Source organism: Lissotriton vulgaris, chromosome 1_1 (assembly GCF_964263255.1).
Source record: "Lissotriton vulgaris chromosome 1_1, aLisVul1.2, whole genome shotgun sequence".
Lineage (NCBI taxonomy): Eukaryota > Metazoa > Chordata > Amphibia > Caudata > Salamandridae > Lissotriton > Lissotriton vulgaris.
The window spans coordinates 1,780,012,371-1,780,039,425 of NC_141685.1; the positions used below are offsets into that span (position 1 = coordinate 1,780,012,371).

Consider the following 27,055-nt stretch of genomic DNA (forward strand, 5'->3'; position numbering starts at 1 on the left):
GGAATATAGAAGATGAGAACCCCCTGCTTGATTTAATAAGTGGTAACACGGGAAGGAAAGGGGAGACTGCTCAATGGTATAAAAGTTTGCTGGAAAATAAGGATAATTTGCAAACAGATATTAGTAAATTATGGGACCCCTCCACGGTTCAGATTTCAGATAAATTAGTGAAACTTTGGGTAGACTCTTTTTCTGTGTCTCAAAAAATAATTAAACCTTCAAATTTAAGAAGAAATCATTTATTTACAATGTACAGGGCTTATTGGACTCCAGCTAAACTTTCTAAGATGTCAGCAGTTCAATACTCTTGCCCCAGATGTAAGTCTCAAGAAGCTAATGACATACATATGTTTCTTGAATGTCCTGAAATAAGTAACTTCTAGGGACAAGTGTGTGGTTTTTTGGAGGAGGTACTTTTATTTTCACTCATATGTATTCCTAGATTGGTTTTCTTTGGTCTCCCATCTGATTATGATATTAACAGCAATATATCACAGTTTATTTTTTATGTAATAGTCATCGCTAGAAGAGAGATCTGTAAAGAGTGGAAGTCTGTACTCCCTCCAAAATTTGCAGACTGCCTTAAAAACATCATGGCGGTGAGTAGATTGGATACACTATGTGGGGGTGAGAAGTCTGTTAATTTGTGGTCGGCCTTGAATGCCTGGAGTAAGAAATAAACTAATAGTCCAATGATTATGCCAGAGGTCTTGTGGTCCTGTCCTTCCTATGTAGCAAGTATCATCACGAGAGGAAGTTGGACGCGTAACAGCCCTACCTCTGGGCAATCTTCATTGGCTATCCACAAACACAATGGTTGGAAAGGAAGGTTTGTGTCAGTGGCCTGAAGAACGCCTATCTAGAGCAATCATCTACTGGTGGCATATATGAGGACACCAAAAAAAAAAAATAATAATAAACACTGGCTTCTTGGTGGTTATTAGGCTTGTTAAGCCCTCCTTGGTGCCGCCTTGTCTGCATTTGTTACCTCTCATAACGACTGGACATTTTACTGGTGTTGTTAAATGGTCTGCTTTAAAGGACGTTGAGCACTATTTTATTTAATGTTCTTACCCTATTCCACCTACTACCTCGCAGCAACTGCGTGCTTTTATTTAAATTTTTACTAATGGCGGTCCGCTTTAACTATAGAGGCCATGTGTATTTATTTTAGCAGCGCTGTCCACATTTAGCGGCTGCACTTATTTATTTATTAGTTTATTTTGTTAACTAGGGCCTATGTGGCGATTTCACATTTATGGAGGTCGTAACCCTTTCTTTACACAAATCTCATCTAAAGAAAGGTATGCAGCGGACATTAAAGTGAAAGCTTGACAAAACAGATGCTTTTTTTGGGTCAAAGCCCCCATGCCGCAGTTTCACTTTAATGTAGGACACGCCCCTTTCTTTAGACGCGGCTTGTCTAAAGAAAGGGTACGCAGCCTCCATGAATGTGAAAGCGATGCATGGGCACTAGTAAACAACATTTTTGCAATGCAATAGGTCTTGCATTTGCAAAAGTTTAAGATATTGTATTGCAAATAGCTTACACTCTGGTTAATGCGAGACCTATTGCATTGCAAATGCTTGTTTTAGTTATGCGACTCTGCACTCTTTTAATGAGCTTAAATCAATGAATAGACTGCCAATGTCTGGCTTTTTAAAATGTATTCAGCTCAGCAATTTCCTGGTAACAACTGATCCTGGCATATACATTTAGTGACAATCCCTCTCCTAGAGCTCATGGTTTGAACAAGGAGGAGAAGAAAGATCAACAAGCATTGAAAATGTAATAGGTCTCACCTTTTATTAAGTTGAAGCCATGTGCTTTGCTAATGGTATTGTATAGCAAAGCAAATGGCTTTAACTTAATTGAGACCTATTGCATTTTGAATGCTTGTTTTGTTCTGTACCTTGAAATCGTCCCCACAACAGACTCCTTCCGCTACTTAAAGCCCTTAACCCAATACTACCACAAACAGCTGTTTTTCAGCTTCCATGTTAGATATATTGCAAATGAGTATATTAAATTAAGGCATAAGCATTACCTGCACAAGGGGCTCCAACGCCTTCCCTAGCTCACGTTGGCTGCTACTGTTCCTAGCCTACTCCATGGGCAGACATCACCACCAGAGGTCAGTGTCTGCAGCCCGCCTCGTGCAACCTGCCTTACTACATTGCCCCACCCCTTCCAACCCTCTGCTTTCAGAGTAGCTTGAAGTTTAGACTCATGTATGTGATTGTACTGAAGAGGACACGTAGAAATAGTATTAAAGTTCAAAATATTGTTTTTTGGCTGCTGCTGTAGGAACCTGTCCTGATCTTCATTGGTTAAAAAAAGGGGTAATCTGCTATTGGAGACTGACATGTATTTGTATGGCCACAAGTGGAATCCAAGGCTGTATCACACACTGAAGCATTGTGCCTTAGGGCTTTCGCCTTTCTCCATAATGAGGACTAGTAGAAAAAAATAAATGTACCTACTGTTAAATAATCCGCAAAGTATTCCATTCTATCACACCTATGCATGGCAATGCGAGCAATGGCTGAGATGTTAACGCCAAATTCGGACTTGTCAGTGAAGGGCAGTGACAGGCTCTATGAGCATCCCGTGTCTCACAGGGGAGGTGGTGGAGAGCAGCGGGTGTTGTGTGGTAGACTGATGCTTTTGGGGGCACAACTGATTAGCAGATGGGAGGCAGGTTCAGCATGACACAGTGGATGAATTTAGTGTTATGAGCAGCCCATGTTGACTGCCAGTGGTAAACAGAATCAAGCATTTTACCATTCTATCTTCTTTACTGTCTGAATGAAAGTGCTGCAGAAGTACTCAAGTCCTGCTCAGGTCTCGAAAGACTGCTTTCTGCTTTTGCCTTTTAAAAATGAATGTGTGTCTTGCACACTTCTGTGCCCGGAGTATTTGCATCGGCTGGCATTGGAGCAATCCTCAAACCCTGAGGCTAAAGCAAGGCGGGCAGGCTGCAGACTGAGTTCTGAGCGAATGGTTTACTTTGTGGGGGTGCTACAGTTTGATTGGGGCTGTACTGGGAGTTATTCGTAGGACTGCTGCACTTTTGATGGGGCTGTACTGGGAATACACTGAAGAGCCTCTACATATTTTTCATGGGGCAAAAGTGACTCTTCTCAATGGGATGCCATATTATTAACGGGGGCAGGACTGGGAGCTCTGTGCTATCCACTTTTAATGGTGGCCGGGGTTGCACTTGTCTGCAGGGCTGCTGAACTTTTAATGGGGCACTACAGGGAGTTCTCTGTAGGGCTGCTGCACTTTTAATGGGGGCAGTGCCGTGAGTTCTCTTCTTCAATGGGTGCGGTGTTGGGAGTTAGTTTCCTGCAGCCAAGGCTGCGACTCTTCGTGTGGAGGCAGCAATGCCACTTATCTGTGTGTCTCATACCTTGAGGCGCTGCCAGTCATGTTCCGGGAGGCAGCCACGCAGGGTGTCTGTGGCGCGGGCAGCTGCTTTTCTATCTTGGGTGTCACCCTCATCCTCACTCGCCTCTTCAAAGCGACCCCCCTGGTACCTCGTCCTGTGGCTGACGCTCTACTTCCTGCTGCCGATGAGTCCAGTTGCCAGAGCTCCCCACACACCTGCCCCCATTCATTGCTCCCCACATCCTCCAAGCCGGAAAGAACCCTGAGGCACACTGGATTGTTTACCATGTTGCTGCAGTGTGTCGGGCGATGTGCTGCCCGGGCTGCGGCTGGCGATAGGGGCGGGCTGGTGAAGGGCTGCTGGGACTCTGTGCGCCGCTCTCGATCCTATGACGAGGCGTCCTTCTGCAGTAGAGGGGGGAGGGGGAGTGAGCGCCGCTATTTATAACAAGATGGCGTTGGACTGTCCACAGTCCGAACAGACAGGCGCATGCTGACTGCTTTGGACAGATGGCGAGAGCAGCCTTCTTTGTCCATGCAGACGCGTGCATGTAAGCGCACGGGGAGAATTGATTCCAAAAGGTCATCTCCATGGCGAGAGCAGTGCATGCACTGCTTTCGCCATGCGCTGCTTTCGTCAGGCAAGACCTAAAAAGTATACATGTTCCTTGCTGCAAAATGCAAATATAAAGTCTGGTAAGCTGCATGAAATTATTACTGGTGAAGATCTAGAACTTAGGTTAGTAGGAGGCCAGTAATTAACATGGCCAATATGTAATTACATTTTAAATGTATTAACAATTATATCAATTTGGATGTAGACTGAACTCTTCTTGGTGCAATATGGATATTGTACACTCTGCCACTTTCCCTTCTATCCCACATAATCGACATTTCCTAGTTCTCTTTTCGAACATGCCGATTCTGATCTACGTTTTGGGACACTTTAAAAGTATAAAACATTTGATGCTTTCTACAGAGCTGTGTTTTGCGCTTGCACAGAGGTTCGTATGTGGCTGAGGGAGGTGTGATAATGAACTTGTGTTATGTATAACGCGATCCACTGTAAACTACTTAAACCTAAATGTTTGAGAAATTGTAGTAATAAATTGGAAACAAAATTGTGATCTGTAGTGACGTGAATCATTTGATTGTGATCAGTTTCGTCAAACACTGGGCCCAGAAACATTAGTTCACACAAGAATTGTATATTAAATTGTTACAGATCAGAAAGTATACATCATAACTTAAAAAATAAAAATGTTGAAACTTTGTTAAATTAAATATGCATCAAACTATAATGACATTACCTGGTAGGATCTCGGAAGTACGTGCAGCTATTGTCTTTATCTTTATTATTCCAGATTCTGCAGCCTATAAAGAAGATAAATACATTGAAACTGAAAGAAAGTGTATAATGAAGCACAAAAGCGCACATATACACATCCTGTAACATCGATCAGAATGTATGGCATACTTCCATATGCATGTTTTCCATTCGTCCAACTAAGAAAGTTTTGGCAAATATAATGTAACATTTTTCTAAATAAAAGGTAACCTAGATTACAACTTAATATGTCATTAGGGGGAGCTCAATCATTGTAACATAATATAGGTTTACACACATAATTCTTTATTAAACTCGAAAACAATGTACACGTTAATATCTTATAATAAAATGTATATCCATTCTCCGCAAAGGGATATATATTTTATGACACAAAGAACTGATTGAAGAAAGGGAGCCCACATGTTTTGCAGTATGCTTCCACTTTCATAGGGATCTGAACGATGAAAAACATATGTAAGAAAATAAAAAAGATACAATTCTAATTGTATTCTTAATATTACTACATTTGACCTTCAATAACATTATGCATTATCTGGTCAATATTGTCTAACTACCTCACTACGACTTGATGTAACCTATTGCACTTAAAATAAGAATACTCATGATGGACAGTTTGTTATAGATTGAAGATATCAGAGGGAACTGAACAAGATGGACAGCCTTTCACTTTTTTATCCAAGGCTGAATCAGTTCTCCAGCATGAAATACAGCTCACTGAGAAAAGATTGTCTTTGGGGTCGTATGTGGAACAGAAAAGATCAGCCCTGGGGGCTAGAAGAACGGCTAAATCACCAGTGGTCGTCCCACAAACCATGACTCACTTAAGTATAGAGGTGCAATGGTTAGTATGGTTGGCACGGATCTTATTTCTGATTTAGGGACAGTAGAGGAGGTTGACGGGAGTGCCACGGAATGTACTAATTCTCCAAGGACGAGTGTCCATGGGGCTTCAGTGGGCTCTAACCATTTGCAGAATTTACATCATTCCCCTACCACACTTCGGGTAGTTCAAGGTGACCGAGCCACCAGATCCAAAAGATCGGCTAAAGACAGCGAAGGGGTGGCTAGTGCATTCACATTGGGGTTGGGCACTAATAATGATGGAGGATCTCTGGAACCACCGGCAAAATGCACCAGGAGCGGAGTAGCAATGAGGGGTAAAGCTAAAGAAAAACGTAAACACCTAAATGGGAAGCTGCCTCCGAAATATGACAATGGCCTGCCCTTACTTTATTAATACTAACATGAGCAAGTTGGGGGAACCTGAAGATAATCTGGATTATTGGAAGCACCTGGAGACTTTATTTACCACCCTCGTCGCACCCTTTTGGAATAAACTAGGGGCGATTGAAGAAAAATTAACTCTCCTTTCTAAAGGCGCTGAAGCGATGGCTTACCCAGAGGTAGCTGGGATTGTAGGGAGAGGCATGGAATTCATGGCGACGGCACGGCCATGGAGTAATGGTCCGGTTAGTGATCAGAATAGGGATATGACTTGTGTGGCGGTAATGAACCATAATGGCGAAATACGCAAAGTAAGATTGCAAGTGCTGCATGTAACATTAGCCACAGGGGGTCTTCCCCTCAACTGAGCTCAGCATTTCAAGGGGTGGGTGGGCAGGCAATTGTGCCTTGTTCAGGTATTCAGAATTTGCACATGTCGGAGGGCCCACCGAGGGTATTAACTGTTGATCCTGACCGTCCTAGAGATGGTCCTAGTATTACAAACCAAGTGATCACTAAGTCCGAGCGAGACATTTCAGATCTGCCGGCGGCGTCTTGTTCTCTTATTGTGGTCATGGCTGGTGTTCCCCCGCTTAGGTCTGATCAAACAGAATCCTGGACCCAACTGAGAAACAAAACGGTTGATTGGCTATCCAGACAAAGGTTTTAGGGTGGCAATGAGTAATAACATTTTGATGGTGCGAAGAGTTGCATGGGTTGGGCAGTCGCAAAAGAATATTGGGGGGGGAATGTGTTGTTGTTAATTTCCGAAGCCCCGCAGCTGCCCAAATGATTCTTAAGGCCCAGGATCAGTACCCGCTCTTTGCCACTCCTATTTGGGCTCTGCCACTTGGCTATTTTTATAAGCACCCACTGAGAACCCAGAAGGAGACCGCTTCTTATATCCCGGTCTCAAACAGGTTTGAGGCTTTGTCTGGATTAGATGCTCAAGGCTAACTACCTGCTATTAACCTAGCTATAGTGGATCTAATAAACACGGGGGAAATGGCAGAGGAAGAAATATCTTTCCTCATGACTGGTCGAACAGCTTTAATAAACCCTTCTATTAAAGAGCCTCAACCCATTCCTCCTGGATCCGCCGAATCTAATTCTACTTGGCGGTCAATCAGTGGATCCCATTTAAAAATCTTATCATGGAATATAGCAGGCCTTCGGTCTAAGAGGGGGATTCCAATTGGGAATTCTTCCTTGCTAGCCACCAGATCATAGCTCTGTAGGAAACTTGGGATTCTAAAGAATCCTATCTTCTGGATAGGTATCTGTCTTTCTGCAAATACGCTGTCCCATCTAGTATGGGGAGAGCCAGTGGGGGGGCTTTTGCTGTTAATCAGTCTTAAACTATTGTATAAAGCCAAGGCAATAGACTCGTGCTCACCTAATATCCTAGCAGTTGAACTAACAGGGAAGAATCTACCGAGTTTTTTAGTGGTCAACTTTTATAACTCTTTTATGAGAGGTGACGATCTAGAGCATTTAAGATCTCTCACCACCTTATTGGCTGATTATGAGGCCAAGGTTGATACGTTCAAGCACGCATTAGTGCTGGGAGATTTTAATATCCATGTTTATCCTATTAATTGTCTAACAAAAGTAGAAGAGGAGTATGGCTCGCTGGGGCTAACGCATTTTGAACATACTCACTCCAGGACTTTTCTAAAGACCTTTTTATCAACCCATAATTTAATCTGCCCAGTGCAGTCAGATATTTTATTTCCTACACCTACATATATTCGCCAAGGTCACCAAAGTACCATTGACTATATTTTAGTCTCAGGTTCATTGATGGACTTATTAGGCCCATTCAGGGTAACTTATAATTGCCTAAGTGACGATAACCCACTGATATTGGACATTAACATTTCTGTTACAGAGAAAGTTAAAACCCTGGCGCCTATAACGAATACTAATATCGCTCCAAAAGATCAAGCGCGCAGGTTAAACTGGGAAGTAATGAACAATAGCAAGAACAAGCCCCTCACTTAGTAATATTTTAACTAGGTTTTACATCCTAGATACATATATTAAGAAACATTGTCCCACAAACAAAAGTTATTCAAAAAATATTGTCACTTTTTATTTACATATTTTTCTAATATTTTGAAACATAATACCAGTATACATTCATATTCGTGACCACAGTACACAACAAATTATCTATATATACATATTTATACTATATACACACAAAAGAACCCCCATGAATCATGAACACAGCCAGACATACCCAGTTAGTCAAAACCACTCAAACACTCCATCTGCACAAACAATTTCAACACAATCACAAACTCACTACACACAAAATTCAAAAGGTATATTGTAAATAACAATCCATTTCAATCAATAATACAAAAATATAAGGAGAAGCAAAAAAAGGCGCTGACGTGCGTTTCGGAAAAGGAACTTAATGGTCCTAAACTCCTTCGTCAGGGCGCAAATAAATCATGGGTTCCATATAAGGGTATCTTGTTCTGGATATTAGGATACCCGGTCCAAATTCCAAGTAATTGGTTATGCGGGGGTACACTCCTTAAATAAAGGAGTAACCTGAATTAAAATCCATATGAATGGGAGAAGGGCACAGGTCACGAACAACAGGTCTTGTACGTTCAGATGTTCGGTACAAAGAACAAATAAAGAGCTCCCAGATTTTGAGAGCGCACAGCCCAAGTGAAGATTAGGCAGGGCAAGTGTAGATTCACAATAGGGAAGCCCTCCGAGCCGGCTCTGGCGTCCCACTGTGTAAATTCCACAGGGTCAGGACAATGGCGTGTCCGTCCGCTACCGAGTCAATTCATTTCAATGCTGGATACGGCAAAGGCGATCCGTCACCAAAGAAGCCAAGGAGTCGGAACCAAGAAAAGTTCCCCTGGGAAGTAATCACTCCGGACAGTTTTTTGGAGAATTTTTATAACGAGTGTGCTGAGGAGTTTGGTATTTGTATGGCCCAGGACTCCGACTCATCAATAATCTTAGATGCGTTTGACTGAATAACTAGGCAAATAGCTGTCAATTTGACAGTCCCATGCAAATCAAGGCCAGCAAAACACAAAAAATGGTTTGACAAAGCATGTATGAGCACCCACAGAGCACTCTTGGAGGAACTTAACGGAAAACCAAGGGTTGCGGACAGGGCTAAGCAAACCGGGAGGGCTTATAAAGATGCAGTTGCTAATAGAAAGAAGCAGTTAAGAGAGTTGGCATGGGACGAACTTATTTTCACAACAAAATGTACCTGGGGGTCAAAAAAAGGGGAGTCAAACAGAGTGGATCACAACACCAATACTACACAAAAGACACCAGTGAGGACATCATCCATGTTAGTGAATGCAGGCCAAGTAGAGGCTCAAGAGCATATGGAGAAATAGTTCCCATCAGAAGCCACACTGTACCGCCCTCTTTTTCATCATTTGGGTTCTCCTTACCCAGGAGACAGAACGGCCGGTCAGATGTTACCGTGACCGATAGATGTGATAAGGGGTGGTGTATTGAGTACAAAAATTGAAGTGGCTACTGAAAAAGCAGTGTTAAGGTGGTAGGAGTGTTAAAGTGAGGGAAAGTAGAATAAAATTAGGTGAATCGGGTGGACAAACAACATTTATTAGTGTCTCCCAATCCCTAAAGTTTAAAAAGCAAGTGTCACAGAGAGACAAACAAACAGAAAAAGAACATGAAGATGTCATATTCCCATGAATTATATACTGAAATGGGTACACATTCACATGTATAAGGACAAACATTTCCAATTTGCAGACTCACCCATATATGATGGTTGAGAGGCTTCACCCCACCTGGCTACAGCGCAGGTATGAGGAGCACCGCTCTAAAAACAATTCACAAGTAACATTTTTAGAGCTGAAAATCAAAATTAAAATGAATTCACAGGGAGGCAGATTACTTGATTAATCCTTCAGAATCTACGTTAGTAATGTGTGGGACGCCCCGCCTGTACTATACTCCATCGGTCCGACAAGGACGCGGAGGCCAGACTAAGTTGAAAGGAATGGCGTCATAGTGAAAACGGAATCGCTTTAAGAGCTGGGCTTTTCAGCGCGTTAGTCCGCTGATCGAGTAGACAAACCCCAGTGGTAGTAGCGCGATCGCTTTCAGGGCAGCGCGTTTGTATTTTGAATTACCAGCGCGATGAATATCAGGCAGCCAGAGTGCGCATTGGGCTTTTCAGCGCGTTAGTCCGCTGATCTAGTAGACAAACCCCAGTGGTAGTAGCGCGATCGCTTTCAGGGCAGCGCGTTTGTATTGTTAATTACCAGCGCGATGAATATCAGGCAGCCAGCGTGCTCATTGCAGGCGAGCGCTCGCCTACCTGTCCGTCGGTGTCTCCTGGCAGTCAACTGTACTGTCTGGGGGGGCACCGGCGCTTCTCAAAGAGGACTGTTTTGTACTTTCTCGTTCAGCACGGCAGGTTAACAGTCACGTGATGTGATTTAATCACGTGATGCCGGGCATGCTGGGGCATGTAGTCCCAAACAGAAATTAATGAATAGAGTGCTGGCAACAAGGCACATTAGTCTATGCGCAAGTTGCGTATACAGGCAGAGGCAACATATTAGATCAAGGAGCTCATGGCTCCAGGAATATTACCAGTAACATAATGATGTTGTAGGGGTACTGAGAGGTCGATCAGGGAAACTAACGAAAACCCGTGCAATTGGTTACATTAAGGCTCATAGTGAATAGGATGACATTGATTAGAGGGACATCCAAGGAATTGGCTCATTTAGTCCCTCTTTATCACTGTTCAGGCGGTACACCCACTTTTGTTCGATTTTGAACAGGAAGCGGCTGATGTCAGTACAAGACAGGGGTATTTGTGGTTGTTCCAGGACGGTCCAACAAAAATCTTCAGGGCCATGTCCCTTCTCCAAAAAGTGTGCGGTGAGACGAGTGGCCTGTTTTCTGCACCGCACTGTACTTTTATGTTCTTGTATCCTCGTCCTGACTTTTCGGGTCGTCATGCCGACGTATCGCAAAGAGCATGGGCAAGTTATCAAGTATATGAGGTTACTGCTGTTGCAGTTTGTAAATCTTTTTTGTGTCCAAGGGCGATTAGTCCCGATGTCGACCTCAGTAGATTTACGGGTTTGGGGACAGACAGTGCAAGCCCCACAGGGATGGTGTCCAAAGACTGGAGGTAAGTCCCACAACGTACCCACTTGCCTAGGTTCTTTGTTGCGTGGGCGTGTATGGACCAGCTGATCTTTTAAATTTTGTCCTCTTTTGAAGGCAAAAATGGGTAAAGCGATGTCGTCATTGCCAGTCTTCAGGATCGACCAATGCTTCTTTATGATTTTCTGCACTTGATTCGAGCGAGTATTAAATGTGTTGACAAAAGCAATGCGATTGGTCTTATCTTTTGGTGGCTGTATCTCCAATAGGGACTCCCTGTTATTGTTAGACGCCCTCTTTTTTGACTGTTGAATGATCTTTTTCGGATAGTTTTTTTCACTCAGTTGGGTTTCCAGGTTCTTAGAGTGGATTTTGAAGGCTTCTTTGCTGGAGCAATTTCTTTGTACCCTAAGAAATTGGCCAAAAGGCAAATTGTCCCTCAGGGCTCGCGGATGGCAACTATCGTACCTCAATAGTGCATTTCTAGCCATCGGCTTCCGATAGAGTTCCGATTCAATACCATTATTGGTTGCATGCAGCCTCAGATCCAGGAAGGCTAAAGATGTTCTACTGTATTCAATGGTAAATTTCAAGTAAGCATTCTTGCTATTCAACCAACCATGAAATAGCACTAGATCTTCTTCTGTGCCTCGCCATACCACCAGGATGTCATCAATATATCGTTTCCATATATATAATGATGATAAATATGGGTTGGCGGACGTTAGGACTTCCTGCTGTTCAAAGTTATGGACGTAAAGGTTCGCCAGGCTCGGCGCGAAAACACTGCCCATACTGGTCCCGGATGTTTGCAGGTAAATGGTGTCCTCAAAGCGAAAGTAGTTCTCTTTCATCGCAATTTCAGCTAGATGCATAATGAAGCTCGTTAGCGTGATGGATTGGGGATTACTCTGTTCCAATAGAGCACCTACTACCTCCAGAGTCTCGGTTTGTGGGATTGACGTATATAAAGACTCTACGTCAAATGATACAAGGATATCAGTTTCGATGTCGTATTGTTTTGTAGGCAGTAGTCTTAGGACATCCTTCGTGTCCTGCAGAAACGTGGGCATAGCCTTGACCATAGGGTTCAAAAAATGATCAACAAAGGTTGATAGAGGTTCAAGGACCGAGCCGATACCTGAAATAATCGGCCTGCCGGGTGGCGGCCTCTGGGGTTTATGCACTTTGGGAAGACAGTAGAAGTACGGAATTGTAGGATGTTTGGTGATTAGATACTGTCCCTCTTGTGACGTTATCCAACCCTCAGTGGTTGCTTCCTCTACCAGATTGCTAATTTTAGTTTGCAATCTCTCTGTTGGATCTTCTCTTAGTGGGAGGTATGATTTCTGGTCACTCAGTTGCCGAATGCACTCATTTCGGTATGTCTCAGTATCTAAGATGACTGTTGCACCACCTTTATCAGCAGGCTTGATAATGATCCTGTCGTCAGATGATAATGAACGTAGGGCAAGCTGTTCGTCCTTTGAGAGATTCATGAATGGTCTAGTCTCTATTTCGTAGAGACGTTTGATGTCATTCTCCACTGCCGCTTCAAAAGTCAAGACCTTTGGAGGTAGAACAGCGGCGGGTGGATTGAAAGTGGAAGGCTTTTTCAATCCCGTATTCTTATCTTCTAGGACAGTACTAGTATGTTCTGGTTTAGAAAAGAAGTAGTGCAGTCTTATTTTTCTAAAAAACTTTGCTAATTCAATTTGGGCTACAAAAGGATCCCCTTTCTGGGTTGCCACGAAACCCAAGCCTTTGTTCAGAAGTCGCTCTTTAATAGGAGAGAGTGTGTGTGAACTAAGGTTCATCACGAGGCTTGCTGGTTGCTGGTCCCTGCAGTGTCCTGTGGGACTTTCTTCCCGCTGCAGAGATCCATTCTCGATTGTTGAGGAGTGTCCGTGTTCCAGTGGACCTGTGGTGTCGTGGTTCCTTGTCTCCTCCTGCCCCTGCCTCGTCTCGGGCCAAATCCTAAAAAAGGAAAAGACCCTGGACCCTGTTGCATTGGAGGGGGACCAAAAGGACCCATTTGAGGGGGACATTGAGGTCCAAACATCCAGGGGTTAGCCGGCCACCAAGGTTGGAAGTTGTTAAAATTCTGTGGTTGGTTTCCATTTCTCCAGTTTCTTCTATTACTTCGGCCTCTGGAAGTTTGATCAGCAGACCCATGTTGTGAGGTATCTGAATCACTAGATGCTCCATCCGAACTAGATGTGCCATACGTAGAGCCACCCTTCTTGCCACCTCGGTTGAATGTTGGTGCTGTGTATGTGTCACTCGTGTATGGATATACTCGTTCCATAGAGAATTTAGCTAAGTCTTTCTTAAACTTTTCTAACTTAGTGAAAAGAATGGATTCTTTAAAATCTTTATTGTTCTTGTCACTGTCTTCCTGTCCCTCTTTAAACAATCCGCTTTTTAGTGTGGTTTTAATCTGGCCCTCTAGAACCTGAATCTCAATTAATATCTTGTCCGCTACTCTTTTTGCGGTCTTGATGATCAGGACTAGCCAATCCCTTGTACACCTCCAGGCTATCATCGACCAGTCTTTGAGAAAATCTTTATCATCAAGGAATAGACGTGGTGCATTGTTGACAATAAGACCTGAAGGTGCACAGTTGTCTCGTAGGTATTGTGCCATGATTATTCCATGGACGGATGTCCTGGAGTGGGATTTTTTGAGGACTAGAATTTTTGCCCATCCATCATCATTGTTTGCTGTTTGAACCGAGACTGGAATGGTGTCTAAAAGACTAGGGTTTTCGTCTAGAATACTCTGAACCTCTGCACTCTCAAAAGCTAAGCCCCAGTTAGTCGCCATGTCGGAGACGAAAGGGAGAAGTACAAAATGGTGAAGGAAAATTAATGAAAAGAAAGCCTCACAGTAAACTCAATCGTGCTGGAGACCACGTGGTCAACCAGTGTTTAAAAAGACCCACAGCCTTAGCTGTACAGTTAACGCACACAACAAACAATGGGAGGAGGGTCTAAGGGCAAGTTTACCGACCAACCAGGTACATGCCCCAAAATACAATATTTTCACAACAAAATGTACCTGGGGGTCAAAAAAAGGGGAGTCAAACAGAGTGGATCACAACACCAATACTACACAAAAGACACCAGTGAGGACATCATCCATGTTAGTGAATGCAGGCCAAGTAGAGGCTCAAGAGCATATGGAGAAATAGTTCCCATCAGAAGCCACACTGTACCGCCCTCTTTTTCATCATTTGGGTTCTCCTTACCCAGGAGACAGAACGGCCGGTCAGATGTTACCGTGACCGATAGATGTGATAAGGGGTGGTGTATTGAGTACAAAAATTGAAGTGGCTACTGAAAAAGCAGTGTTAAGGTGGTAGGAGTGTTAAAGTGAGGGAAAGTAGAATAAAATTAGGTGAATCGGGTGGACAAACAACATTTATTAGTGTCTCCCAATCCCTAAAGTTTAAAAAGCAAGTGTAAGTGCGGGTTTTAAATAATCACCGTACTTAATAGTGGTCAACATGTTTCTGCATTGTATCGAACATAGTTTCAAAATGCATTCTTCAGGACCGTGTATAAAAACACTGCTGCTTATAGTGATGAAAAATTAAGAACAATATCACCTGAGCTTCAGGTACATACTCAACCGTTTACTGTTGCATCGCACGGTATTAGATCCACACAGAGAGACAAACAAACAGAAAAAGAACATGAAGATGTCATATTCCCATGAATTATATACTGTAATGGGTACACATTCACATGTATAAGGACAAACATTTCCAATTTGCAGACTCACCCATATATGATGGTTGAGAGGCTTCACCCCACCTGGCTACAGCGCAGGTATGAGGAGCACCGCTCTAAAAACAATTCACAAGTAACATTTTTAGAGCTGAAAATCAAAATTAAAATGAATTCACAGGGAGGCAGATTACTTGATTAATCCTTCAGAATCTACGTTAGTAATGTGTGGGACGCCCCGCCTGTACTATACTCCATCGGTCCGACAAGGACGCGGAGGCCAGACTAAGTTGAAAGGAATGGCGTCATAGTGAAAACGGAATCGCTTTAAGAGCTGGGCTTTTCAGCGCGTTAGTCCGCTGATCGAGTAGACAAACCCCAGTGGTAGTAGCGCGATCGCTTTCAGGGCAGCGCGTTTGTATTTTGAATTACCAGCGCGATGAATATCAGGCAGCCAGAGTGCGCATTGGGCTTTTCAGCGCGTTAGTCCGCTGATCTAGTAGACAAACCCCAGTGGTAGTAGCGCGATCGCTTTCAGGGCAGCGCGTTTGTATTGTTAATTACCAGCGCGATGAATATCAGGCAGCCAGCGTGCTCATTGCAGGCGAGCGCTCGCCTACCTGTCCGTCGGTGTCTCCTGGCAGTCAACTGTACTGTCTGGGGGGGGCACCGGCGCTTCTCAAAGAGGACTGTTTTGTACTTTCTCGTTCAGCACGGCAGGTGCTCTATTGGAACAGAGTAATCCCCAATCCATCACGCTAACGAGCTTCATTATGCATCTAGCTGAAATTGCGATGAAAGAGAACTACTTTCGCTTTGAGGACACCATTTACCTGCAAACATCCGGGACCAGTATGGGCAGTGTTTTCGCGCCGAGCCTGGCGAACCTTTACGTCCATAACTTTGAACAGCAGGAAGTCCTAACGTCCGCCAACCCATATTTATCATCATTATATATATGGAAACGATATATTGATGACATCCTGGTGGTATGGCGAGGCACAGAAGAAGATCTAGTGCTATTTCATGGTTGGTTGAATAGCAAGAATGCTTACTTGAAATTTACCATTGAATACAGTAGAACATCTTTAGCCTTCCTGGATCTGAGGCTGCATGCAACCAATAATGGTATTGAATCGGAACTCTATCGGAAGCCGATGGCTAGAAATGCACTATTGAGGTACGATAGTTGCCATCCGCGAGCCCTGAGGGACAATTTGCCTTTTGGCCAATTTCTTAGGGTACAAAGAAATTGCTCCAGCAAAGAAGCCTTCAAAATCCACTCTAAGAACCTGGAAACCCAACTGAGTGAAAAAAACTATCCGAAAAAGATCATTCAACAGTCAAAAAAGAGGGCGTCTAACAATAACAGGGAGTCCCTATTGGAGATACAGCCACCAAAAGATAAGACCAATCGCATTGCTTTTGTCAACACATTTAATACTCGCTCGAATCAAGTGCAGAAAATCATAAAGAAGCATTGGTCGATCCTGAAGACTGGCAATGACGACATCGCTTTACCCATTTTTGCCTTCAAAAGAGGACAAAATTTAAAAGATCAGCTGGTCCATACACGCCCACGCAACAAAGAACCTAGGCAAGTGGGTACGTTGTGGGACTTACCTCCAGTCTTTGGACACCATCCCTGTGGGGCTTGCACTGTCTGTCCCCAAACCCGTAAATCTACTGAGGTCGACATCGGGACTAATCGCCCTTGGACACAAAAAAGATTTACAAACTGCAACAGCAGTAACCTCATATACTTGATAACTTGCCCATGCTCTTTGCGATACGTCGGCATGACGACCCGAAAAGTCAGGACGAGGATACAAGAACATAAAAGTACAGTGCGGTGCAGTAAACAGGCCACTCGTCTCACCGCACACTTTTTGGAGAAGGGACATGGCCCTGAAGATTTTTGTTGGACCGTCCTGGAACAACCACAAATACCCCTGTCTTGTACTGACATCAGCCGCTTCCTGTTCAAAATCGAACAAAAGTGGGTGTACCGCCTGAACAGTGATAAAGAGGGACTAAATGAGCCAATTCCTTGGATGTCCCTCTAATCAATGTCATCCTATTCACTATGAGCCTTAATGTAACCAATTGCACGGGTTTTCGTTAGTTTCCCTGATCGACCTCTCAGTACCCCTACAACATCATTATGTTACTGGTAATATTCCTGGAGCCATGAGCTCCTTGATCTAATATGTTGCCTCTGCCTGTATACGCAACTTGCGCATAGACTAATGTGCCTTGTTGCCAGCACTCTATTCATTAATTTCTGTTTGGGACTACATGCCCCAGCATGCCCGGCATCACGTGATTAAATCACATCACGTGACTGTTAACCTGCCGTGCTGAACGAGAAAGTACAAAACAGTCCTCTTTGAGAAGCGCCGGTGCCCCCCCAGACAGTACAGTTGACTGCCAGGAGACACCGACGGACAGGTAGGCGAGCGCTCGCCTGCAATGAGCACGCTGGCTGCCTGATATTCATCGCGCTGGTAATTAACAATACAAACGCGCTGCCCTGAAAGCGATCGCGCTACTACCACTGGGGTTTGTCTACTAGATCAGCGGACTAACGCGCTGAAAAGCCCAATGCGCACTCTGGCTGCCTGATATTCATCGCGCTGGTAATTCAAAATACAAACGCGCTGCCCTGAAAGCGATCGCGCTACTACCACTGGGGTTTGTCTACTCGATCAGCGGACTAACGCGCTGAAAAGCCCAGCTCTTAAAGCGATTCCGTTTTCACTATGACGCCATTCCTTTCAACTTAGTCTGGCCTCCGCGTCCTTGTCGGACCGATGGAGTGTAGTACAGGCGGGGCGTCCCACACATTACTAACGTAGATTCTGAAGGATTAATCAAGTAATCTGCCTCCCTGTGAATTCATTTTAATTTTGATTTTCAGCTCTAAAAATGTTACTTGTGAATTGTTTTTAGAGCGGTGCTCTTCATACCTGCGCTGTAGCCAGGTGGGGTGAAGCCTCTCAACCATCATATATGGGTGAGTCTGCAAATTGGAAATGTTTGTCCTTATACATGTGAATGTGTACCCATTACAGTATATAATTCATGGGAATATGACATCTTCATGTTCTTTTTCTGTTTGTTTGTCTCTCTGTGTGGATCTAATACCGTGCGATGCAACAGTAAACGGTTGAGTATGTACCTGAAGCTCAGGTGATATTGTTCTTAATTTTTCATCACTATAAGCAGCAGTGTTTTTATACACGGTCCTGAAGAATGCATTTTGAAACTATGTTCGATACAATGCAGAAACATGTTGACCACTATTAAGTACGGTGATTATTTAAAACCCGCACTTACACTTGCTTTTTAAACTTTAGGGATTGGGAGACACTAATAAATGTTGTTTGTCCACCTGATTCACCTAATTTTATTCTACTTTCCCTCACTTTAACACTCCTACCACCTTAACACTGCTTTTTCAGTAGCCACTTCAATTTTTGTACTCAATACACCACCCATTATCACATCTATCGGTCACGGTAACATCTGACCGGCCGTTCTGTCTCCTGGGTAAGGAGAACCCAAATGATGAAAAAGAGGGCGGTACAGTGTGGCTTCTGATGGGAACTATTTCTCCATATGCTCTTGAGCCTCTACTTGGCCTGCATTCACTAACATGGATGATGTCCTCACTGGTGTCTTTTGTGTAGTATTGGTGTTGTGATCCACTCTGTTTGACTCCCCTTTTTTTGACCCCCAGGTACATTTTGTTGTGAAAATATTGTATTTTGGGGCATGTACCTGGTTGGTCGGTAAACTCGCCCTTAGACCCTCCTCCCATTGTTTGTTGTGTGCATGGGACGAACTTAGCCAAGTGAGCGTTTTGGCAAACAGCACCAGGTTTTGGAGTGTGGTGAACAGTCCCACATTTGATGAATCTTCTAATTCTGTTCAAGACTGTCTTATTTCCCCCGAGAGATGGGTCCAGCATTTCAGTGGTGTTTATAGTGATGTGAGTCATGAACTTTCTAAATGGCCAGGGGATATTGGCTGTGTCTCGAATACTCTGTCCTTTACTTTTGATGAAGTCATCGAGGCAATTAAGTCAACTTCAGGGGGGAAACCCCAGGCCCGATGGTGTACCGGCTGATCTTTACACAGAACAGATCCTATTTTTTGGGTAAAGATTTTAACCTTCGTTTTTAATGCTGCAAGCCAGGTCGGCTTTCCCTCGTCTTGGGCCAAGGCGGTAATCATCCCGATCTTTAAAAAGGGAGCCAGAGATGATCCGACCGGTTATGGGCCAATCTCACTCTTGGACTCTGCGGCTAAAATAATGGAGAAAGTTGTCCTTGCCCGCCTAACAGACTGGCTAGATCAAAATAGTATTATCTCTGATCTCCAATATGGATTTAAACAGGGAAAGGGTACATTGGGTCAATGTCTTAATCTTCACCTAGTGATTGAGAAGTATACGGTCGCAAAGCGTTCGGATCTCCGTTTGGCATTTAGGGACCTAACCTCAGCCTTCGACCTTGTAAATAGATCATAACTCTGGGCGTCCCTTTATAGCATTGGTTTGGATGTAGACTTTATTTCGTTCTTGGCGGCAATACATGAAAATACCATAGCCTCAGTACGATATAATAAGGATGGCAGCTTTACTGATTCTTGGGCTGTCAAAAGAGGTGTCCGACAGGGTTTCATTTTGGCTCCCCTGTTGTTTTACGCTCTACATCAACAAACTAGGGGACGCCTTGACTTCCGGTTGTAAAGACGTCCCAAAAGCGGTACAAAAATGATCCCAGCATTATTCAATGCCGATGATGCGGTTTTGGTGGCAAGGACTTCAAGAGGGCTACAATCTCTTTTAGATTGTTTTATTGATTTTATGGACTCTCTGGATTTAATTACGAATTTTAAGAAGGCACACTCAATATGTCCATTGGTTCAGGTAGAGCAAGGAAGGCCAAATTCTACTGAAAGGGCATGGAACTAACAAAAGTCCCCGCCTTCCCATATCTAGGTGTGGTCTTCGATGATAGGCACACGCAGACCAGCGCGCACACAAAAAGAACGCACTAGCTAGAGCTTCGGGTGCCATCTTAGAGTTTGCAAAAAGAATTGGCTCCAAACCACTCCCGGCACTCATGAAGATTTATAATGCTAAGTGTCTCCCTATGGTGACCTATGGGAGTGATGTATGGGGATATATAGAGACTGCTGAAATCCAGGCAGCCGAAAACAATTTTTTCCGTAGAATGCTGTCGGTCCCGCCCTCTACCCCGGTTTTTAATATTCATGAGAACCTTGGAGCTGGTTTTATTTCAGACCAGATTAAGGTCGCCCCCCCTTTTGTGCTGGCTGAGAACATGGGCTCAACCGTCCCCTAATTTGAATCAGTTGATCATTCAAGATTGTATCTCTTTGGATAAAGGGCAAGATATACCCTGGGTCCGCTATATCAAGACTCAAATGGAATCTCTTGGCTGTCTTGACTTATTCCTAAGCCCCAGAGCTCTCTAAGTCGGCCATTAGAGATCTGAAGCGGCAGATCTTGGATAGATCCATGTTAATAAGAGAGGAAAGGGAATTAGTCAAACCCACTGTGAGAAGCTTTGTCATGTTGAGCATAGGTAGTCAGTTGCAACCATATTTAATATACATAAATAAACCTTATCATCTATTTGCTTTAATTAGATTTAAGCACAATATGGTGCCCTGGCTACTAGCTTTCCCGAAAGGGTTTTTTAAAGAAGGGTCATTAAGTCCCTGTCCTTGTGACAACTTCTCTGAACAGAATACCCTACACATGATATTTTTCTGCGACTTTTATGTTTCGTTACACAGGAAATTTATCATTCCACTCCTAAGAGGGCGTAATTTTGAGCAAGTCAGGCCAGCACTGGCATACCTGCAAATGTTGGCATCTCCAGTAGTGTGTTTTGGGTTTGCCAGTTATATACAGGAGCAATCAGGCGCAGGAATAGACTCACTGAACCATAGTATGGACCCCGTATTAAATGAATTCATCACGTTTTATCCCGTTTTTAGGTTTTGCCTGGCGAAAGCTGCGCACTGCGCAGCTTTTTCGCGCAGGCGAAAACCTAATGAGTATAGTATGGGGCTTGGAATCCGCCCCCGTCTTCCATTGGCTAGCTCCATAAATGAAGGCTAGCCATTGGAAGACACGTTTGTCCGTCAATGCAGGACCAGATTCGGGGGCATTCCCGAGAATTTTTGGCTTTTGGCTACGTCACGCTACGTCAGCCGAAAGCCAATTCTCGGGAACGCCCCTGAATCTGGTCCGGCATTGCCGGCACCTGCCTTCGGCTACTAGATCCCTTGTTTTAATGGGAGTTGTGCTTGTCTTTTTTTAAAGTCCTGGCAACTAGACAGCTACAACGAAAATCAGCCATTTCGAAAGGGGCACGTGCTAACACTTACTTCAGTCTTTGCATATTCGTCATACGACTACGCCTCCCTTTCCCGGGTTTTATAATCTTTGAACGCCCCTCGTGCCTGGCGTCGGCCATCTTGAAACGGGAAGAATATCCATGAAACGCACTATATTGAACGTCTTCGGGCGGATTTCTCTTGTCTTCAACAACAAAAAGGTAAAGTCAGAGCTAAGCAGGCCCTGCTGCCTATTCTTTTTCGGCGTTAAGCAGTTTTAAGGACAATTGTTTGGCCTTCTCTTTGCAGTGTTGAGGTTTTTCGAAGATGGCTATAGCAACGCCTTGTAATACAGGACATGAGTTCACGACATGTCCTCTTTCTGTTTCGTGATTTTTTTCTAATTTCCTTCCTTTGTCCACAAGAAAAAAAAATTCAATCTCCAGAGTGCTTAGCGTCGCGCCTGCGCGGCGACTGGTGCCCGAAGCTCCCATTGAGCGAGCAACGGAGAACGGCTGGAAGAGGCCCACGGAAGGGAGAGGTGGATAGAAGTGTCTGAGTGAGGAGGGAGGGCGGGCGATGAGAGGGAACTGACGATACGGTGAATACGGGAGTGCAAAGTTAGGGAAGCGTGGAAGAGAGTGAGTACAAGAAATTGGGCTGGTGGAGGGAAGTGAAAAGGAGGAGTCTGGGCTGGTAAGGAGTTAGGCTGAGGAAAGGTGATTGTAGAGAATGGATAATGAAGCAGGAGGCGAATGATCCCTTTCACTTGACGCAGACTCTTAGTGATCGTGAGCGTACACTTAAGTTCAGTCTCTATACGCTATAACTGACTTTCGAGAAGGGTATCTTGGGACTCTGATCAGGAGTGGGTGAGCAGGAGACTGAGTGGAGGCAGCCACCTTAGGACGCTAGGTCCTGGGAAGAGGAGCAGGAGTCTGAAAGGGATAGAGAGGGTCATTGGTGAAATCAGAAGGAAAGCATTAGCCTGCAGGACGGGACTTCTGGAAGGTGTACTTTGGGACGGGAGTCCGAGAGGGAGAGTAGGGTCTTCTACAATTCGAACTATGGATTCATAATCGGCTGGAACAGGTGAGCTTATTACCTCTGGAAATGCTTATAATGGGAAGGGGGAACAATACTGTATGGTCCTCTGATGAGAAACAAAGCTGGTATCTTCACTGGGATTGGGAGACCCGCTGGTATTTTTTCTGTGGTATTTGGAGGTGGAGCAACCCCTAGGGCTATCCGCTGAAAGATGTAAGAAAAGGGTGGGAGAACCTCTAGAGGATTTTGGGATTCTCGGGTTAGTGACATCTGGATGCTCTTCCCTGATAGTAGTTTTGATAGAGCCACTTCTGGATTTCTAATGTTGCGGGATCCCTTAATGACCTCAATCCTCAATTTCTATAGATCTCTGAGGTGCTTTGATCCTGGATGGGAGAATGGAGCTGGAGCCACATTGGTGGAAAGGACAGTTGGCCTTAGACATCCACCAGGCTTTGCGAATAAAGGTTAGTATCAGAGACTTACTTTGCACAGGTGTAAGAGCCAATGGCAGTGTCTCAGGGTGAAGGGGGACCCAGCAATATTCATAGGGGATAGAGAGTTGTCAGGTTGCTGCAACATGGAATGCGATAGGTCTTAAAACTGTTGTATACTTGCATAATACATAATTTCAACTCTGACTACCTTGCCTGCATACAAAACCCTTGGTATAAGTGGTGCTCTCCATTTGTTTCGTACAAGACCCATGTCATGCCCCTAATAAGCTTTATGCATCCCGGGATGCGAGTAGTGTTTCCCAAATGAAGCTAGCCAGTAACCCTGAGTGGCCAAACGAGAAATTAGCATGGTAAGTTGCCACATTTTCCCCAAAGCAATAGTTGAAGAATAAATAGTTTCCAGAAGTGTGCCAGAATGGATAAATTACCACTTAGAATCGAGTGACTTCGTCTGCTTTAGTAAGACTGACACTGACAGTTCCATAAAATGACACACACTTTTAAAAAAACATTATTTTGAGCGTAACCGTTTTAGAGCCCAGTGCAGGTAGGTGGATATTTAATATTAAACAAAATAATTTTCACTTTATTGTATCAAAATACTATTGCACAAATGTAAGGGTTTCAAGAAACACATTTTTGCACTCCCATGAATTCCAAAGAACTTACTTGTCCAGAACCTCGAGATACAACAAAGTGTGCTGAAGTTGGGAATGCCAAATCACCATGCGCAGAGGGTGGCTAGAAATCCTTCAGAAAGATTAGACAATGCTGAGTTGAGGATTGTGATATCTGTGGTCAACTGAACTCCTGACTGTTCTGCCTGCCTGTACAGACGTATTGCTAGCCTGTAATAACTTGTGGCTTCTTCCAAGCTAGTGTATTTGAGAAAAAGTTGTGCAGTTTGTTAGGTTGGGGACGCATTCGTTTGCAAGTTCTTATTGTTTGTGAGCACTGTTCCCTGTCATTGTGCAAATCTACATTTTTCCTGAATGAAAGATGGGAATGGCTTCTAATTATTCTCTGTATGTTTGTGAAAGTTTATATTGACATTCATAAGCATGCTGTTTTGAGAAGTAGCAGAGTGGGAACGATTCAATATAATTTACAAAAGCGTTGCTCTAGAGGGCAGAAGGAGATGAGGTTCTTTGTTATTGGCAAGAGATGCTCTTTGAAGAGTTAAGTTTACAGCGCAGCTTTGCTTGCTGATACCTGTGTTGGGCTAAATATTCCTATTGTAGCTTAATGACCATTTCCTCTTGATGACAATTTTTTCCTGTATTAGTCCTGTTTCATGTCATGACTAGCACTAGATTCTTTTTTTTTTTTCCTTAAATTTTGTTAGTCTTTTTTATGAATAACGCATAGTTGGGTACATGAATTAAAAATATTATTCGTACATATTAACTGTAATGTATTTACATTTTTAAGTGGATCAAAAGTTAATTTCAAAACATCGTTTAGTTTTAACACATCTACACCTTGACATCAGTTATGTTTGTATTTATGTTTTAGAACTTCTGTGGTGTGAACCAAGCTAACAAGTGATTGAATTGTGTAAATAGCCCAGTACTCACATAAAACCCTCTTTAGTTTGATGGCCCGTGTGTGGGGTGGCTCGCAGTGTGTGGGGGGGGCTCTGTGTGGGTGTGTGTTGGGGGGGCTCTCTGTAGGTGTTTGTGGGTGTCATTAGCGAAAGATAAAGCTAGTGGCATTGCAAATGACAATGCCATTTATTTATGTTAAAAAAAACATATATAAAAATAATGTCAAGAGCATTGCCAATAGCTCAAACTTTAACAAAGGCAAAACCATTGCATTGTAAATGCTTGTTTCTAAATGTTTTGTAAATGTTGGACTTTTGATTAGGTTAGTTTTTTTTAACCTTCGTTTTTAATGCTGCAAGCCAGGTCGGCTTTCCCTCGTCTTGGGCCAAGGCGGTAATCATCCCGATCTTTAAAAAGGGAGCCAGAGATGATCCGACCGGTTATGGGCCAATCTCACTCTTGGACTCTGCGGCTAAAATAATGGAGAAAGTTGTCCTTGCCCGCCTAACAGACTGGCTAGATCAAAATAGTATTATCTCTGATCTCCAATATGGATTTAAACAGGGAAAGGGTACATTGGGTCAATGTCTTAATCTTCACCTAGTGATTGAGAAGTATACGGTCGCAAAGCGTTCGGATCTCCGTTTGGCATTTAGGGACCTAACCTCAGCCTTCGACCTTGTAAATAGATCATAACTCTGGGCGTCCCTTTATAGCATTGGTTTGGATGTAGACTTTATTTCGTTCTTGGCGGCAATACATGAAAATACCATAGCCTCAGTACGATATAATAAGGATGGCAGCTTTACTGATTCTTGGGCTGTCAAAAGAGGTGTCCGACAGGGTTTCATTTTGGCTCCCCTGTTGTTTTACGCTCTACATCAACAAACTAGGGGACGCCTTGACTTCCGGTTGTAAAGACGTCCCAAAAGCGGTACAAAAATGATCCCAGCATTATTCAATGCCGATGATGCGGTTTTGGTGGCAAGGACTTCAAGAGGGCTACAATCTCTTTTAGATTGTTTTATTGATTTTATGGACTCTCTGGATTTAATTACGAATTTTAAGAAGGCACACTCAATATGTCCATTGGTTCAGGTAGAGCAAGGAAGGCCAAATTCTACTGAAAGGGCATGGAACTAACAAAAGTCCCCGCCTTCCCATATCTAGGTGTGGTCTTCGATGATAGGCACACGCAGACCAGCGCGCACACAAAAAGAACGCACTAGCTAGAGCTTCGGGTGCCATCTTAGAGTTTGCAAAAAGAATTGGCTCCAAACCACTCCCGGCACTCATGAAGATTTATAATGCTAAGTGTCTCCCTATGGTGACCTATGGGAGTGATGTATGGGGATATATAGAGACTGCTGAAATCCAGGCAGCCGAAAACAATTTTTTCCGTAGAATGCTGTCGGTCCCGCCCTCTACCCCGGTTTTTAATATTCATGAGAACCTTGGAGCTGGTTTTATTTCAGACCAGATTAAGGTCGCCCCCCCTTTTGTGCTGGCTGAGAACATGGGCTCAACCGTCCCCTAATTTGAATCAGTTGATCATTCAAGATTGTATCTCTTTGGATAAAGGGCAAGATATACCCTGGGTCCGCTATATCAAGACTCAAATGGAATCTCTTGGCTGTCTTGACTTATTCCTAAGCCCCAGAGCTCTCTAAGTCGGCCATTAGAGATCTGAAGCGGCAGATCTTGGATAGATCCATGTTAATAAGAGAGGAAAGGGAATTAGTCAAACCCACTGTGAGAAGCTTTGTCATGTTGAGCATAGGTAGTCAGTTGCAACCATATTTAATATACATAAATAAACCTTATCATCTATTTGCTTTAATTAGATTTAACCCCTTCCAAGCTGATGACGAGCTGGGCTCGTCATGGTGTAGCCTCCTCGTACACTGATGACGAGCCCAGCTCGTCATGAAATAAAGGAAAATAGCAATTCCCAGCACAGGAGGGGAATTGCCTTAGCAGCCATGGAGTTAAGCACAATATGGTGCCCTGGCTACTAGCTTTCCCGAAAGGGTTTTTTAAAGAAGGGTCATTAAGTCCCTGTCCTTGTGACAACTTCTCTGAACAGAATACCCTACACATGATATTTTTCTGCGACTTTTATGTTTCGTTACACAGGAAATTTATCATTCCACTCCTAAGAGGGCGTAATTTTGAGCAAGTCAGGCCAGCACTGGCATACCTGCAAATGTTGGCATCTCCAGTAGTGTGTTTTGGGTTTGCCAGTTATATACAGGAGCAATCAGGCGCAGGAATAGACTCACTGAACCATAGTATGGACCCCGTATTAAATGAATTCATCACGTTTTATCCCGTTTTTAGGTTTTGCCTGGCGAAAGCTGCGCACTGCGCAGCTTTTTCGCGCAGGCGAAAACCTAATGAGTATAGTATGGGGCTTGGAATCCGCCCCCGTCTTCCATTGGCTAGCTCCATAAATGAAGGCTAGCCATTGGAAGACACGTTTGTCCGTCAATGCAGGACCAGATTCGGGGGCATTCCCGAGAATTTTTGGCTTTTGGCTACGTCACGCTACGTCAGCCGAAAGCCAATTCTCGGGAACGCCCCTGAATCTGGTCCGGCATTGCCGGCACCTGCCTTCGGCTACTAGATCCCTTGTTTTAATGGGAGTTGTGCTTGTCTTTTTTTAAAGTCCTGGCAACTAGACAGCTACAACGAAAATCAGCCATTTCGAAAGGGGCACGTGCTAACACTTACTTCAGTCTTTGCATATTCGTCATACGACTACGCCTCCCTTTCCCGG

General features: G+C 43.9%; 1 protein-coding gene across 2 annotated transcripts in view; it reads right to left on the minus strand.

Moving 5' to 3' along the window:
- The window catches only part of MON2 (MON2 regulator of endosome-to-Golgi trafficking), a 966,303-nt gene that overhangs the window by 886,038 nt on the left and 53,210 nt on the right, over positions 1–27,055 (minus strand). For both annotated transcript variants that reach the window (XM_086919098.1, XM_086919097.1), the window contains exon 2: positions 4,705–4,768. In XM_086919098.1, the coding sequence (XP_086775224.1) occupies positions 4,705–4,768 (64 nt within the window). The remainder of the gene's footprint in view (positions 1–4,704; positions 4,769–27,055) is intronic.